General features: G+C 37.6%; 1 protein-coding gene across 6 annotated transcripts in view; it reads right to left on the reverse strand.

Annotated features, from left to right (window-relative positions):
* Positions 1 to 329: 329 nt before the first annotated feature.
* Positions 330 to 17,642, reverse strand: part of CENPE (centromere protein E) — a 61,639-nt gene continuing 44,326 nt past the window's right edge. For all 6 annotated transcript variants that reach the window (XM_045183773.2, XM_045183770.2, XM_045183772.2 and 3 more), the window contains 8 exons: positions 16,712 to 16,915; positions 14,181 to 14,399; positions 9,768 to 9,953; positions 8,470 to 8,582; positions 6,809 to 6,906; positions 4,798 to 4,981; positions 3,146 to 3,399; positions 330 to 791 (listed from right to left, as the gene is read on the reverse strand). In XM_045183773.2, coding sequence (XP_045039708.2) covers positions 697 to 791; positions 3,146 to 3,399; positions 4,798 to 4,981; positions 6,809 to 6,906; positions 8,470 to 8,582; positions 9,768 to 9,953; positions 14,181 to 14,399; positions 16,712 to 16,915 — 1,353 coding nt within the window. In that variant the 3' untranslated portion in view covers positions 330 to 696. The remainder of the gene's footprint in view (positions 792 to 3,145; positions 3,400 to 4,797; positions 4,982 to 6,808; positions 6,907 to 8,469; positions 8,583 to 9,767; positions 9,954 to 14,180; positions 14,400 to 16,711; positions 16,916 to 17,642) is intronic.

A 17,642-nucleotide genomic window follows, 5' to 3' on the forward strand; every position in this document is an offset into this window, starting at 1 on the left:
CTGGTGCTGTTTCCTCATGTCTAAAATGAAAGGGTAGGGGCACGAAGTGCCAAAGAGCACAAATTTCAATAACAAACCAACCAATTTAGAGTGCTTGTATAGTAAGTGGGGTGGGTGGGAAACAGAAAAGAACTGTCGTAGTTACTACAGCAAAAGGAAGATTAAGACCAGAAAATGAAAGGTCATAGCCCTTGTTACCCCCTAACAACTTAACTCCAGAAAGCATGTGGATATTTTCAGGGCAAAATTCTGCGTGTCAACAAACAAGAGAGGAGAAGCAACTACACCCCGGTGCCCACTGAAGGACTATTAACCACAGTACAGGACTCACAAACTATTTATTGAATGTTTAAGGCACTAAACAAGGAGTTATAATTCCCTTAAATCACATGTTGATAACTTTACAGTAATAAAAATGGATACAATTTAGATTAGAAATTTCCTCAATAACTTTATTCTTAAAAAAAATATAAATAAATATGACAGGTCAACTTCTGAAGTATTACCACATTCATGATGACGTTGCTGTTACCATTCTAAATGACGAGAATGCATTAATCTCCTGTCCTTTCACCTTCTAATTCTAGTGGCAAAATTAAAACCGAATCGAAATTAAGTTGGACTGTGACATAATTGCCAGGGTTAGACACATAAAGTAACGACCAAGGAATGCCGGGAAAGTGACAGAGCAGGGCCCTACTGAATCTTGCACTCGGGCAGGTCTTTCTCTGAAAAGGTCTGACGAGAACCTGACCGAGGATCCACGTTCTCTGCTCCGGCAGGTGGCTCTTCTGAGGAGAGAAAAAACAGACAAACAAAAGCAATCTTATTAAAATAAAACATACACAAAGCAAATACAACTGAAGTGCAAAGAGTGTGAAGACAGCAGAGACATGAAAAATGAAATGTGGCAACGTGACCACTAATTTCCTCACGTCTGGTCATTAGAAAGGTGGACTTCCCTGCATCAGAGATGGAGAAGTTCATACCCCACGTTCTCGTAAAATGAACTGCACGAAGAGCTATGTTGTACATAAAACCAAGAAACGATAAGTCTTATTCGAAGTCACAAATTTGAGATACAAAGTAAACCAAACATGGATTGAGTTTGGCTTTTGTCTCATTTTTAGGGAAAAAAAAATAGTGTGCTAAAATAGTATGCATTTTAGAGAATATTTAGACATCTGTGAAAAACTTTTAGCCTTTAAAAGGACTTCAACTGCATCTATTTGTTTATTAACAATAAACATTCAAATTATTATATTTATAAAAGTACAGGTGACCCTGGAACAACAGGTTTGAACTGCATAGGAACTCTTACATGTGAATTTCCTTCAGTAAATATGATAAATTATTTTCTCTTCCTGTGATTTTCTTAATATTTGCTCTTGTCTAGCTTACTTTCTTATAGGAATACAGTATGTAACACATATAAAATAGGTGTTAATTGACTCTTCACGTTACTAAGGCTCCCAGTCCACACCAGGCTACTAGCAGCTAAGTCTCTGGCGGGGTCTAAAGGTACCTGTGCATTTTCACACGCGCGGGCGGCCGGCACTCCGGCCCCCGCCCCACTGCTCACGGGCCAACCGCCAATCTAGCATGACTGGTCTTGCCGATTATCTTATGTTCTTGAGATAATTTAGATTTCCTTTTATAACTAAAATTAAAGACTGGCAGTTTTTTCTAGACTGATATTTTACTAATTGAAGTTGGGAGTATGTCCTTGAATTGTGAATTGGTCAGTTTATTGCTTTACGTCTTCCCCCAGCCTACTCTTTTGTTCATCTCACTGAAAAGTAGTACCAGAGAGATCCACATATTGATAAACAGACTTAAATGGTTTTACTTGTGGTTGGATTAATTCATATTATGCCTGTGCTTCAGGCACTATCAACTAAAATAAAAATGGTGATTATAAAAGTTTGTCAGTTTTTTAAAACTCTTCTAAAATGGTGTGTGTGTATATATAGCAATACTAACTAATTGAAGGTCCTTAAATATTTGTTAAACAGTACTCCACGAAGGGGATGGCTAACCCCCTTGACCAGCTTCCGAACTGGTTTTGGGCCTTGCAACACTTCCAAGAGCACTTTTCAGACTGCTGGCACCCAGCACTGCTGATTTCACTCCCAAATCTCTCCATCTCTGCTGCACCTGCCCAAGTCCACCCTACTGTCACTCTCATTTCGGCAACTGTTATAAACTCTTGCTCTTACTATTTTGTTGGTTACCTCACACAGGAGGTAATGTTTTCAAAATGTTATGTTCCCCTGCTGTTGTTTAAAATCTTTCAAAGGCTCTCTCTACATGCTGTCAGGAAGAAGTAAGACTCAGTAAGAATTCCTTTGCATGGTCTACAAAGCCCCACAGGCTCGGCTCTTACCTCCCTGGCTTCCCTGACTTTGCCCACAAAGGCCTGGGCTCACTGTGCCCTGGCCACACCGTATTCAGTTCAACTGTTCCCTCCTCTGGGGCTGTCACGTTTTACCTGCCTGAGTGCTTCTCCCTCCCTTCTTTGCTAAGCTAATTCACATCCGCCTCTTAGACCTCAGTTCCCTTAATATTCCTGGAATAAAAACCCATTAGTAAACCTGAAAGGCTTTTGCATTCTAGAATTTTACCTTTTTTTGGACTACTTGATTATCAGCTACACTTCTGATTAGACTGTAAGCTCTGGTAGGGCAGGGACCATGTCTGGTTTTGCTCATCAATGTACCATCTGGGTCTAATATGTGACACACAGTTGGTCAAAAAATTGGTTTTTGAATGAATTAATAAGTAAATGATGCAAGTCCATAATGCTATTGGGAATACTGGCCCGTTGCAATGATGACAAAGTCTTTTTCAGTAAAAGTTTTGTTTAGAGCGCAGTGTCTTTATGTCCTGGGGAGAGGTGTTTGTCTCTCCTTGGGAAAAGCTCAAGGGTTTAAGGGGCAGAATAAAGCGTTCACTTGGGGTAGAAAGTGCCTGGACCTCAGTGCCGTGCTTTGGAGAAACTCTCAGAGACAGACAGCAAATGAAGTCTGTGCCCTGCCACTTGCTCACCTACTTCTTCTCTCGTCTAAACCTGCCCTTTGGGGCCACATATTAAGTTCCAGTTGTTTACCTCTGATTTCCAAGTAACCATGACATATTCACCCACCTGGACAAAGGCCTAAACCCGAGTTATCAAAATAGCGAACTGGATGTGGGGATGGGAAAGACTTCGATCGGCTGTCAAAAAACCGAGATTTTGGTGACTCCTTTGGCACGGGATCTTGTACATTGCGTTCCCTGCACTGAGAGGGCGTGCGCTGTCTCTTTTCAGAAGCTGTTCCAGTCACTTCCGGAGACTTTGGAGAATTCTCACAGGTTACTTCTTTGAGAACCTCATTGGAAAGATGATTATTGCTTAAACTGCGGGGGGGAGGTGAGGGGAAGAAAGGAGACTGTAAGACTGCTCATTTCCTGAAATGGATGCATGCAAAACACTTAAAAAATTATGGTAAAATAAACATAACATATAATCACTATTTTATCATATTTATATTTTAATGTCAACCCACTGCTTCGTCTGGTGTATCTCTACAGCTCAGAGAATGAAATGAGGTCCCTATAAATAGAGTTAAACCTGTGAGCGCAGAGTCCTGAAAAGAAAGCTCAGGGCGCGACACTAGGTTTCCAAATTGACCAGATATCTGGACTGACTTATCTACTGAAGAGTTAGTCTGCTGGGCCGAGTCTTTAACGCGCCTTCCTTATTTCAAACTAGGACACTGAGTGTTTCTGGATCATAGTCCTGACTCTTACAGAACCCCACCAGCCTTTCTCTGGCTCCTCCAGAGACGCCGGGGAAGCCATCCCAGAGGCCCTGCTCTCCTTCATTTTGTCAGTCAGCCAAGTCTGTTGATGCAACCCCCTACTTATCTCCCAAATTCATCTCTGTATTTTTATTCCCCCTCATCACCATTCTTCATTTTATTTATTGGCCTGGACTATAACAAACAAGATTCCTAAGCTGGGTTCCCCTGTGCTGCTCTGGTAGCCATCCATGTTATCTGACCCCACCAGGGGAGGTGGCCCTCCCGCCACGTTAGGGTGCCACCCAAACTTCCTCAGGTTGTTCTAGAAGGGCCTGTGGAACGTGGACCAGTTACCTGTGGCTCCTCATCTTACAGCTGTCTCATTCTCCATGCTCTGGCCACAATGGATGTCTTTCAGGCCACCTACTGGTTCTTCTCCCTGACTCCCGGCCTGTGCGCACGCCGTTCCTGGCCCAGAGGCTGACCCGTCTCCCCTTTCATCCAGCCTACCCTGCACTCGTTTTTCAGATGTACTCATAGATTAGTCTCTTGACCACCACCCTTCCCAACGCTTAGATAAGGTCTGGTCTCTCCGGTATACCCTTTCATAATGTTTCACTTGTTGTTTTTGTTGTTTAATAGCACTCATTACCAAGACTTGGTTAGTTGTATAATTATTTGTTTAACACGTATTTTTCTTCTGCAGTATCATTAGTAGAGATCAGCACTAGATTCTCATCTTTGGCAGAAGCCAAATAAGTTTGTTAGAATTGTTCATAAAGTAAAAGGAAATAGGCTACAATAACAGACCTATGAAGTTCTCTTTTGAGCAAAGACGCACTGACTTTGGTATATGGACTTACACACTACATGAGCTCTAAAATTTACTTTCCCCATATATGTAAAGGGTTGCTAATTGCAAAACACCCCCCATATGTATGTGCACATTATCATCCTCCCCCACATGTACCAGCCATAAGCATACTTTCTGTATCACGTAAGCAGCTCTTACCTGGACAGTTCACTCTTTTGCTTTATTAGCTGTTCATTTTGCTGCTTCAACTTAGAAATTTCCTTTTTTAGTCGTGCATATTCACTTTTCAAGATAAGAGCTTTTGTGCTTTGTACAATGCCACTGCCACCTCCACAGGTTAGGGGCTTACTGGAAGGTTGAGAATAATTATCCTCTGATACCACTGTGGGGGGCAAATACACAGACAGGTGACAATTTTAATTATTTCTAAAGTTCAAAACAAAGGAAACAGTACTAAGTGCCAGAAGTCACCATAAATTCCAACGTACCTCAACTACCATCTCCCTGGAAATCATCCTTGAATTCCTCCTTCTACTGCATCCAATTCTGTTCCATCATCAATTCTAAATATTTCTAGAACCCTTTCCGCTATTCTCCACCCACCATTTCCACTACCACAATCCTGCTAAGATCGTTCACCATGAATGCAGCAGCAGCAACCCCCTCTAGTTAGAGTTTTCTTCCACTGACCAACCTTCTACGTCAGTGGAATCCCCCGAAGGGCTTTTTCCAAGTCAGAGCGTGTGTGGGGGCTTCACCCCAGTCAGTTAGTGCACTCTGCTCAACGCGTACTTGTCAACCAAACCAGCCCTAGCATCACATGAAAGCATGAAAGCATATATTATCACATATTCTACACTGTGTGCATGAAAAGTATTATAAGGAACTGTTTTGTAAATTTGAGGTAAAATTGCATAGAAATGTGAGGAGTTTCTAAAGTTGAGCAGTCCACCAAATGACTGACGATTTACAAAACAGTAAGGTGGGGTGAAAACACTCAATGCCCATTTTCTTTTGAATTCAGGTACACTGTGTACCTGAGAATTACTTACAAATCAAGACCCATTATCCTGGCCCTAATGTAACACAGAGTCCTCGGTTCTATTTTTATTCCTTGAAGTTTTCCAGGTAGGAGCTGCAACAGGCACTAGGGATGTTCAGACTAAATATGTACTTGACAATATCTTTAACACTATCTCTGATTTCTGTTTTGAATAAGTAGACACCAATACACACAACTATCATCGTATGTTTGCTTGACATTTAGAATTTGAAGTGTGCTTTCACACACCGCTTTTAGTATGAATCTTATAACAAGCACTAGGAGGTCAAGTGCGGTCCCCATGAGGGCTCAGTCATCCAGGGACGGCAATCGGTTGAGAGACCTGCCCCTGACTTCTGGATCAGTGCTCGCTCTGTGACACAGAACTGCCCCACCTACTGCTCCATACTCTCTCTTGGAAGATGAAACACAGGAAATGGAGATATGGAAAAAGGTACAGTTTGAGGGATGTATTTGCAGAAATTTGATCATTAGATTTGAAAACTATACCTAAGACAAATTTTAAAGAGTTTACAAGTAAGCATCAACTCTGTATTTTCAGTGTTAAGAACAAGTAGGATGTTTACTGATTTATATTGTGCACTGATTACCATATTTTGCTATGTGTAACCCACACCTTTTTTTTGCCCAAGTTTTTGAGGAAGAAATAAGCCTTATACATGGGTGTAGTGATGACAAACCATGGCTGTCATAATGGGTATAATAATCCCACGCATAATGCTCACAAAAACATGGGTGCGCATATATATGGCTGAATATAGTATGTTTTTACTGTGCATATTGTTACCATTCTACTAAGATGTGTTTGGGTGTTTATTGAGAAGGGTACTTCTACTTTGATAGGTACGTCCTTCTTTTATAGTACTGCGGGTGTCTTCACTATGTAAAGATCTGATAATTCAAAGGTAAAATTCATATTTTTCAAGAATCTATAATGGTTAAATGCCTGACATTATAGTAAAACTAAGGAGCTGTCACAGAATAAATACAATTGCAATGAATTCATTTTAAAAGTAGTTCTTATAAGTTAGTGATTCACCTAAGTTCACTATCGACTGTCACACGTATCAAGTAGTCCTCGGAATACAGAAGTGCAGTGAGGAGCAAAATGGACGGGATCTGGAAATACCAACGTTTGCTACTTACTTGAGGTGTCTTGGGCTTGTTGATTTCTTCTAAGATTTTCTCTCAATACCCTTATAACTTCTTTTTGATATTCTACAGTGGTTTTTGTAGATGCAATTCTAATTAAAACAACAACAGGAATATGTAAAAGCCCAGCAACTAACTTTTAGAGGAAGAATACACAGGACTGTTGTCAAGAATCTTCTAGGAAGATACATCGCACTGACTAGTATCCATAAGTAGCAGCAGGTAAGTAGTAGCCTGCATGGCACCCTCCCTTGTATCACGCACTTCATAGCTACAACAACATCACATCTGAAGTATGTTTGGTTGCGGTATCAATATTAACATTGAGAAACCAATTGTTCTGAAATTTCTAGAAGCTCCATAGCTATTAATTGGACATTGAGCAAAATCATATTTGAAGGCACCATAAAATAACTGGGCTGTTACCATGAGGTTTTAGAAAGATCTTGTAGGTACAACAACTACCAGAACCTGAAAGTAAAAGGCAGCTTCCTTTCTCCACCGTCAGGAGAGCCAGCCCTGCGTGCAGCCCTGGTTTAAGGTGATGCAGTAAAAAGTCAAATTCTGCTCATCGTTCTCCCGTAGAAAGACACACTATGAACTGTGAACTAGAGCACTAATCAGTAATGATAAACTCTAAGACTTTCTGACTTTCTTAGGGATGGAAAGTATCTGCTGATTCTATTTTGTAAGTAAAATTGCTTTTATAATGAAGAACTCAGTATGTATTACGTTTCATTAAAACCAATGGTCTTATCAATGGAAGGCTGGTTAGAATGCATAGAGATTCACAGGGCTTACTTTCTGAGCAAAATTGGGTATCACCATTAAATGTTTATTAAGGGTATATAGGATGAATAAAGTGTTGGAACCAGAAGGAATCTTAAGAAATCCTCTAACACAAACCTACCCTTTTATTGATTATGACTGTGAGGAGCAGACAGATTAAACCACCTGCCCATGTGATATACTAGTAGGTAGCAACACTGTATTTCTAAATCAGTTTCCCCGACTCTGTTTAATGTTCTTTTCATTATGGTATACCACAAAGAACTTTAGGCATGCTATTATGTAGAGTGCTATATATAGATAAATCAATGAAAAATATGCTCTTGTGCATGAGGTACTATAATTTCAAAGGAATTACAGGGTGTGGCAAAAGTAGGTTTACAGTTGTATGTGAAATAGCTTACTCTTGTATTTTTATTAATTATTGTATTATTTTCCATATAAACTGTAATCCTACTTTTGCCCCAATACAATCTTTACGCAAAAACACAATAGGAAGAAGAAACGAAATTAAGAGAACCAACAAAACTTTAGTCAAACTGCTAAATGCACAAACATACACATACACAGTTTCTTAACATTCAATTTCAAGCACAAAAAGGCCAATGTAAACTTTTATATATGATTAAGCAAGAAGCATCCAAAGACATAGTGTGTTATTAATTGATTGGAATTGTGCTTATTTTAAAAAATCTTTGCATTTGTAATGAGAGCTTAATAAATTTAAAATCTGTGGCTATTTGTACTTACTTTAAGAAAGCAAACAATATTTTCAGATATTTTCAAAACTTAACCAATGAAAAGCAGTATATTATTAGTAAGAAAATTTAAGCATTAAAGTCATATCAGTTAAGGCAAATACATACTCCTTTTCAAACTCCTTGGCAGTTTTCGTTTTTTCTAGGTCTGTTTTCACCAGCTTCATTTTGAGATCTTCAATTTCTTCTTTATAAGGTTTAGTTCCTAAAGCAACTTTGTCCTAAATTTTTTACAGAAAAAAAAAAATTTTTAGAGCAGTTTCAAAGAATTGTGACTGCTTTTATTTGGTAGAAGCATTTTAAAACAGTAAACTCTAAATATATAAAAAGTAGGAAAGGCATAAATTTTAAGGCTAAAATAAATAACAAATAGATACTTGGTGTGAAGTATATTTGAAGCTATTAGAAACTAACATGTAATTAGAGAACATATGAATTTTAGTTCTTAAAACAAATTCTCTTCCCAATTAAAAAATGATAAAATGAAACACAAAGGTTGAAGATAATGAAAGGGTAGATAAAGGTAATCAGAAAAATGAAACAAAAAGATATGAGAACAACAACATAAAACTAGAACTGAATTTAAGACATAAAGTATCATATAGCATATTGGGGATATTTTATATTCAAAGATGGTTCAATCCGGTGACATAAATATATCTACTTTCTACTCACAAAAAAATTATTCCCATATAAATACATACATACATAATTCTTTTTTTAATGAATAATGTCTCATTGAATAAATGTTAAATAATGAAAAGAGAAGACATTCTTGATGTCTTTCTAATTTTAACAGGAAGGACAAGACGCCAGAGCTGGAACAGCAAACCTAAAGTGTCTATTAGGGTCAGATTCAAGTAGTAGAAATGTGAGAAGTGGCTGGGGCCAATCCAAAGGGAGTGGTAAGGATGGGATGCATGAGAGTGTGGCGTGCAGTAACATTCAAGTTGAAAAACACTGAAATGCCTGTTATGTCCATAAGGAAACAGGCCAGAGTCAGCCCATAGGCTACCACCCACTAGGTGGGACTCGATAACAAGGGCTTCAAATAGAGAAAAAAGAAAGAAGAATTTTAAAATATACTTATCTAATAATGAATGTTAAATATTTAGATAAGTATTTAAAAAGATAAACATACATCTTAAACTATAAAGAATAATATCTCTATGTCTTTTAAAAATTATTTTGCTAGGAAGATAAAAAATTCATTATTTTGCATGATAATATACTGCATTTCACTTCTAAGTTGTCCCTTGCTTTTTCAAAGCTGGAATACTGAACAGGACACATACATAGCTAATAGAAAGTTGGATAAAAGATTAGATTTCCAAATGATCTGCTAAATTCAACAGTAAAAGGAAAAAACCACCCCTTTTGTTTATAAAATAAATTTGTGAAGTTACCTGAAGTACTTGGATCATTTCTTTTGATTTTTCAAGACACTTATTTGATTCATTAACTTGAGCTTGAAGTTTTGCTATTACGTCATTAGTCATCTCAAGTTCTTTCTGCATCTTTATAATCTTGCCTTCCTTATGCACAGCACTTTCTTTAGCTTCACGTAACGAAGTTTCCAGCTCTTGAATTTTCTGTCAAAAAAAGGACAGATATGTAAGGTCTGCCATGAAGACAGAATCATATTATGTAGGTTTAAGACAAAGATGATCATATAGCGATATTAATTTTTTACAAATTGCATTAGCAAAGGGTAGAAGAGAAGCCAAATGTCACACAATTTATGCATGCGTTATTTCTTTGTTTAGAAGCTGATGATTTTTGGACTAAAAATGCCCAGATTTTACATTATGTTTACTGTTTATTTTATTTATTGGTTGGCACAGTAAAGTCCTAAGCATATTAAATTTTCACTCACATTTTAAATTAACAGTAAAGTACATTTGTTAATTGCCCCTTTAAAGTAATAGATGTATCTTTCCCTGTATTGTCATTACCTAGATTTCCAAATGAAAAACACAAGCATGTGGAAAAATTCAACTGCATAAAATGTAGGGTGTTTCCCCATCACAGACCCCAAGCAATGACTATTAAACACTTTCACGCATGTCCTCCCAGAAACTTTCTATGTGTATCTACGCATGCATAAAGACACAATTTATAAAAATAGTCAGCCACACATGTAATAGGAACATACCAAACATATACTACTACATATGTTTTATAACTTGATATATATTTTCCTAAACTTTCCATTATCAACACACACAGATCTCTTACATTTTTGTTTTCACAGATACACATATCCTGTTTCATGAAAATATCATAAATTAGTTAACCCATCACCTACTGGTGAACATTGAGGTTACTTTCTGGATTTTTGCAAGTACAAAAGTACCTGAATTTGTTCACACTTATAAGATTATTCTCATCTACACGCATGCAGGTTTTTCTGGAGAATGTTTGTTTTTTGGCCCACCCAGAATTTATTCTTGTTTAATGGGTAAGGTAGGAATCCAGACCTATTTTCTGCCAGATGGCTATCTGGTTGTTCTGAATCAAATAATGAGTGGATCACCCCTTCCCCACTGAGTCCAAGGTTGCCATTACCATATATTAAATATACTGCTGAACTCTCTGTGCCATTCCACTGCTCTATTTGCCTATTCCTGCACCATTACCAAAATACTCTACACTGCTCTAATTTGGCTTACGTACCAAAATAAAGGCATATATTTTATTACTGGTAGGGTATTTTTCCTGGGGTAACTGAAGATGGAATTTCCTTCTGCCTCTTTATCTTATGTTTTGGTAGATGAGCTTCATATTTCCACTATTTTTATATACCAGTTGACTGAAGTCTGTTGTGATAAGAAAGTTAATAAACTGTATACTCAGGTTCTTCTAGTTTCCAGTGGTAATTATTAAACTAGTGGTTATGACTTATTGTAAGTATTTACCATGGTAAAAATGACAAATATAATTTACTTTTGGTTCCCACTAACTCATTTAGTAGGCTAACAACATAAAATAGCATGTTTGCTTTACAGGTTCCCAAGTGAGGGAGGTTAATAAAGCGACTGAATAGCCCTGCCCGGATTGGGCACTGGCCCGCAGAGCTCTCGCTGGTCCGATTCCTGGTCAGGGAGAGCATGACTAGGTTGTGGGTTCGGACCCTGGTCAGGGCACGTGTGAGAGACAGTCTCTCCCACAGTGATGTTTCTCTCCCTCTCTCTCTTCCTCTCTTCCCCTCTTCCCCTCTCTCTAAAAGTAGATAAATAAAATCTTTAATATGAATAAAGTAACTGGATTATTTAAATAACTACAAATTTTTGGACACCGGTTAATCTGCATAACAAATCTATTATATTTTTAGCCTTTTATATTTTTGATTATAATATTAACCAATATTAAAAGCTTAGATACTAATTGGAAAAAGTAAAATTGTTCTTTCCCTCTAAGCTAGTTCTATATACAGACACAGATTATAGTTTAATAAAAAGTCACACACTTGAGGAAATTTATAATGTAGGGTAATAACACCTTACATGGCACATATAGTCATTATTTAAATTAAGCTATGAGGACTTCCAGACAAGATGCAGGCATAGGTAGACATGTTTTGCCTCCTGCAACCACACACAGGAATTACAACTAAATCTCACACCAAATAACAGCCATATCTGTCAGAAAATCGAGCTGTGTGGAAGTCTGATACCTAAGGACTTGAAGAAGCCACATCATCCCCATGGGTAAAAGGGGTGGAGGTGAGGTGGAGAGGTGTGCAAATGCAGTAGGGTGCAGAGAGGCAGAACGCACAGGGCAGTACTGCATTCACGTGTGATGGATAAAAATCGGAAGAGGGACCTTGCGAGTGAGTGATCCCTGCCCTAAGCCAGATTGCACGGCCCGGGGTTCTAGCACCGGGGAGATAAATCCCCATAACTTTTGGATGAAAAAACCTGTGGGAGTTGGGAAGGTGGAAGAAACTGCTGGATTTTCAGAAAACCTCGCTCAAAGGGCTCCCGAGATCTTAAAGTGTACACAAACCCACTCACTCTGGGATTCAATACCAGGGCAACAGCTGGAAGGATGCCAGTCACATACAGGGAGGGGTAAAGTGACTGGAAATGGGGCGAGTGTTGGGGAAATGTCCAGAAGGCAGGCAGTGGCACAGTGCTCTCTGCGAGTCCCCTCCCCACACAGAGCCACAAAGCAATGAAGCTGGTTGCCCTGCCCTGGCGATTACCTAAGACTCTGCCCCACACAATTTATGGTGTGTTTTCTACAACAGGACACCCTGGTAAGATGGAGTCAAAGCAATTCTATCTAATACACAGAAACAAACATGGGGAGGCTGCCAAATTGAGGAGACAAAGAAATATGGGCCAAATGAAAGAATAGAACAGAACGCCAGAAAAAGAACTAAACAAAACAGAGATAGTCAACCTATCAGATACAGAGTTCAAAACACTGGCGATCAGGATGCTCAGAGAACTCACTGAGTGTGGCAACAACATAAAGCAAGACATGAAGGTTACACAAAGTGAAATAGAGAAAAATCTACAGGGAAGCAACAGAGAAGGGAAGGAAGGTGGGATGCAAATCAATGATTTGGAACATAAGGAAGAAATAAACATTCAACCTAAACAGCAAAAGGAAACATGAATTTTAAAAAAATGAGGATATTATAAGATGACTCCAGGGCATCTCCAAAGGTGCCAACATCCGAATCATAGGGATACCAGAAGGAGAAGAGGAAAAGCAAGAAATTGAAAACTTATTTGAAAATATAATGAAAGAAAACTTGCCTAATTTGGAGAAGGAAATAGACATATAAATCCAGGAAGCACAGAGAGTCCCAAACAAGTTGGACCCAAAGAGGACCACACCACGACTCATCCTCATGACTGGAGTTGACAAAGATTAAAGATAAAGAGATAATCTTAAAAGCAGCAAGATAAAAGAGAGTTACCTACAAAGGAATTGATTTCTCAAAGGAAACTTTGCAGGCAACAAGGGATTGGCAAGAAGTATTCAAAGTCATGAAAGGCAAGGACCTACATCCAAGATTACTCTATCCAGCAAAGCTATCAGTTAGAATGGAAGGGCAGATAAAGTGCTTCCCAGATAAGGTCAAGTTAAAGGAGTTCATCATCACTAAGCCCTTATTAAATGAAATGTTAAAGGAACTTATCTAAGAAAAAGAAGATCAAAACTATGAACAAATAAAAAGAACAACAAATTTACAACTAACAACAACTTAATCTAAACAAACTAACTAACTAAACAAACAACAAGAACAAGAACAGAATTATAGGCATGGAGATCATTTGGAAGGTTATCAGCTGGGAGGGGGAAGGGAAGGAATGGGGGAAAAGGTACAGGGATTAAAAAGAATAATTGGTAGGTACAAAATAGACAGGGGTATGTTAAGAACAGTACAGAAAATAAAGAAGCCAAAGAACTTATATGCATGACCCATGGACATGAACTAAGGGGGTACTGCCAGAGGGAATGGGGGTACCGGGAGGAGACGGGCAGAGGGGGAAAAATTGGGACAAATATAATAATATAATCAATAAAATACATTAAAAATTAAGCTATGAATTACTTCTGTTTTATAATCTGAAGGGAAGAGCTCATATAATGTCCAGCTTAATCTAATTGAGTGATAGAAACAATAGAACTATATTTAAAAAATAAGCCCATCACACACACACACACACACACACACAGATGGTCCATGTTCCTTAATTAATACATTGAATACTATAATTCTGCTCTGAATGTTATATAAGATACATCTTTAACTCTGTTATGAAGGTGAAAATTGAAAAAATATTAAAAAAACCACATACATCTGTGACTTGTTGTTTGGCTCTTGATGTAACATGAAGATTCTTATCGTCTTGTGTAGTAGCATTAGCAAGGGCACCAGGTGTCTGAGAGATCTTCAAAGTTTGGTAGTTTTTAAATAGCTTTTCATTTTCCTCTTTCACTGACTTCAGGTCATGTTCCCATTCTTTGGCTAAGCTGGCATTTCTTTGCTCAAACTCTGTTGATTCATTCACGATAGCCTATTGAATAGTAAAACCACAACCACATACTTAAAAAAAGCACTATGAAAAATACTACAACTCTAGGACAAGGTATATGTTGAAATTCAGTTTCAGAACATTCTAGAACAGTATGTGAACAACATAAAAGAATGTGAACATTCTTTATGGTGCATTGGTTCTGAAATTTCAGATGATGTTGGATGTTGATGAGGAGAGTAAAAGAAGAATAAGGACTGGAAAGGATTCACACTGATTTGGAAGATGATAATCTTGTTGTTAAATCAGTACAAACATATGAAAAGGAATTTAAAGATCTGTGGAGGTTGAAGTCTTTACGTTATGACTCATAACAAAACACTAACTGACATCTAATAGCAGAGCACACCAAGTATATTTAAAGACAATCAATTATCCTGTTTCTTTCCAAACCTCAGTGTTTACAGGGAAAAGAATTCACTGACTTTTAATAACTAATCTGAAAATTTTATAAATCTGTGCAGGGAATCACAATCAATACTATCTTTTACATCAAAGGATAACTAACTCAGAAATTCCTCATGTCATCCTTTTTACTTCCGAATTCCTGTAGGATATTCTTTTTGTTCTCATCAAAGTGGCTTATCGGTCTTATCTTCAACTTGCTTCCTGGCTTTATGGTCATTCTATCAGACATGGACCCCAAATTAGTTGTATTCTTGCTGGCACCTTGGACTCTCCTTGGCTCTGGACTAATTTTAACAGCAATTGAAATAAACATAATACACTAATTAGGTGGTAATTATAGAATATAGGCTGTATTAACCAACTCATAGAAGATTCATGTATTGAAAGTTTCCTTGTCAATATTTTGTAGACATCGTAGTTGCAGTTCCCTTAACCAAGGGATGACCCTGACCACAAGAATTGGGTATCAGTGGCTCCTATCAGAATCAGCAGAAACGCCGCCTGCCCGTCCTCTTCCCAGATATCAGCAGTAGAACTGCAGATGGAGCGATGAAACTATCTGATGATGCTCGCAGGAAGTAACACTGAAACCACCCCAGGGCAGAGCTGAGAACCTTCACGTCACCAGAAATTCCTTAGTCCCCTCTTCCCATGGTTCCCTATATGAACTAGCCAGGACACCTGGGAAGCTAAGATGGGCTTTGAGATGAGAATCCCCCAACTTTCAGGTGGCTGGCACCTGAATAAAACCACTTTCCTTTACATCAGCACCTGCCTCTCGAGTATTGGCTTTCAAAGCATTCGGTTACATATTGACCTCACACCACAGGTACCAATTCCTACTGTCAGATGCTGAAAGAAGCTAAGCAATGCTGACCCACATGGGAGAAATCCCAGCTTTCTAGATACAACTAGACTCTCACTACTACAAGAAAATTATATGGAGTTTATCTGAATTATATGGACTTTATCTTATCTAAACAGGGGTTTTATTCTTTTCTCTATAGATTGCAGACTTTTTTCTTTAAAGTTCATTTACTATTTTGCTTGCTCCGGGTATTCAATAAATTAGATTAACTATCCATTAAACATGATCTATATTTCAATGTGATTTAAGTATAGTTTCCAGATGAAATCAAAGTGTTAGGAAAGAACTACCCAAACACATGAAATAAGCTAATCTTACAAACTGTATACTCCAGCTCCCTTTGTTCCAATTGTATATATAAGAAGCAACTTCCTGATTACTACATATTTTATCAGCTATATAAAGTAGGGATTACTTCAGAAAGCAGAATTAATATTTGGATCAGTGAAAAGTACAACACATTAAGTAACTGATCTTAAGCAATGATGCTTCTTATGAATCTGTCTACTAGGGCCAATCGCCTTGGGAACAATGATACAAACCACATTTCTGAACCTCAGGTTGAAGGATAGTGCATATGATAGTGACCCACTGAGATGAAAAGCACACGAGGCCTTCCTAAAGTAGCTCGCCAGGCCTGTGTGTGGCTGTGCCTGACTCCTGTGTCACCTTGTCTAAGGCTGCTCTTAGGGAAAAGGCTCAATTCTGGCAAAAGCAGTGAAAAGTGAAAAAGGAAAAGTGAAAAAGAAAAGGTAAGAAGATTCAAGATTTTACAAGTGGAAATTGATTACTACACAGCCATGTTTTTGTTATCTTCTTTACCAGTATAAATGGATACATTTAAGTATCTTAAGGAAGCATAATATTTTAGAGGAAGTTGTTAATTTTTTTCACAAAGCATATATGAATAAATGAAACAGTTAAAATCCAGTTGCTCTAAGTCCTTTTAAGAATGAAGTAGAAAAATTAAAACAAACAACAAAAAGAATGAAGTAGCATAATAAAAATTACTACTTACAATTATTCTGTTATTATAGAACTTATTCACTTGAAAAACCCTATCATTTTCTTTCTGGATACCATTTTTAAACTCTTCTATATCAAAATGTGTCTTTAACCACTCTTCCAAAAACTGGGTCATTTCTTTCCTATTACTTAGTACTTGTTGAAATTCAGTCTTTATGCTGTGGAAGTCACTTTCTGAAAAATCTTTGAGAATTTCCTGTGTTAAAAAATAAGCATTGAATTATATGATCATAGAGAAGTTTTTATTCAAATATCATAAAAAGGGGGAAATACCTTACTGAACTCTCATTCTTATCCTCATTTTTCAAGTAAATATAGATCTAGTTATTCTAATTATATTAGAGATAAAATTATAATTTAAAGATTTATTCTAGTTATTTGAATAATAAAGTTTTGGAAGTATAGGCTATGTAGCGGCCTACAAATTCTGCCTTTTAGAATTCAAATCTAAAAAACTATAAACCTGACTAATAATTACAATACATGACATGCTTCTGGATGTAACTTTTCTGTGCATATCGCAGGCCTTTCGTGAGTGTTAGGAATGAGATGCTAACCTCACACTTCTGGTTGAGAGCAGGACATTACATGTGGAACTGTCGCAATAAAAATGTTTCTGACTCTTAGTCACAAGTCTAAGAAGTTGTTGAAGGCATTTACAAACTTATTCTGGGGTTCCATGAATTCCTACTTGCTGATATTAAGTACATTTTTCTGTATCCGTGGATTCTGAAACAAGGCTACTCTGTTACTTGGTATTCTTTACATCTGGCCAGCTGTTACTCTGCAGCTTATTATTTATTTGTTTACTTATGTATGTATGTATGTATGTTTATTGGGGTGACACTGGTTAATAAAATTAAATAGGTTTCAGGTGTACAAGTCTATAATACATCATCTGTATGAAGCTTATTTTTAACGTT

This window comes from Desmodus rotundus, chromosome 4 (assembly GCF_022682495.2).
Source record: "Desmodus rotundus isolate HL8 chromosome 4, HLdesRot8A.1, whole genome shotgun sequence".
In the NCBI taxonomy this organism is placed as follows: domain Eukaryota; kingdom Metazoa; phylum Chordata; class Mammalia; order Chiroptera; family Phyllostomidae; genus Desmodus; species Desmodus rotundus.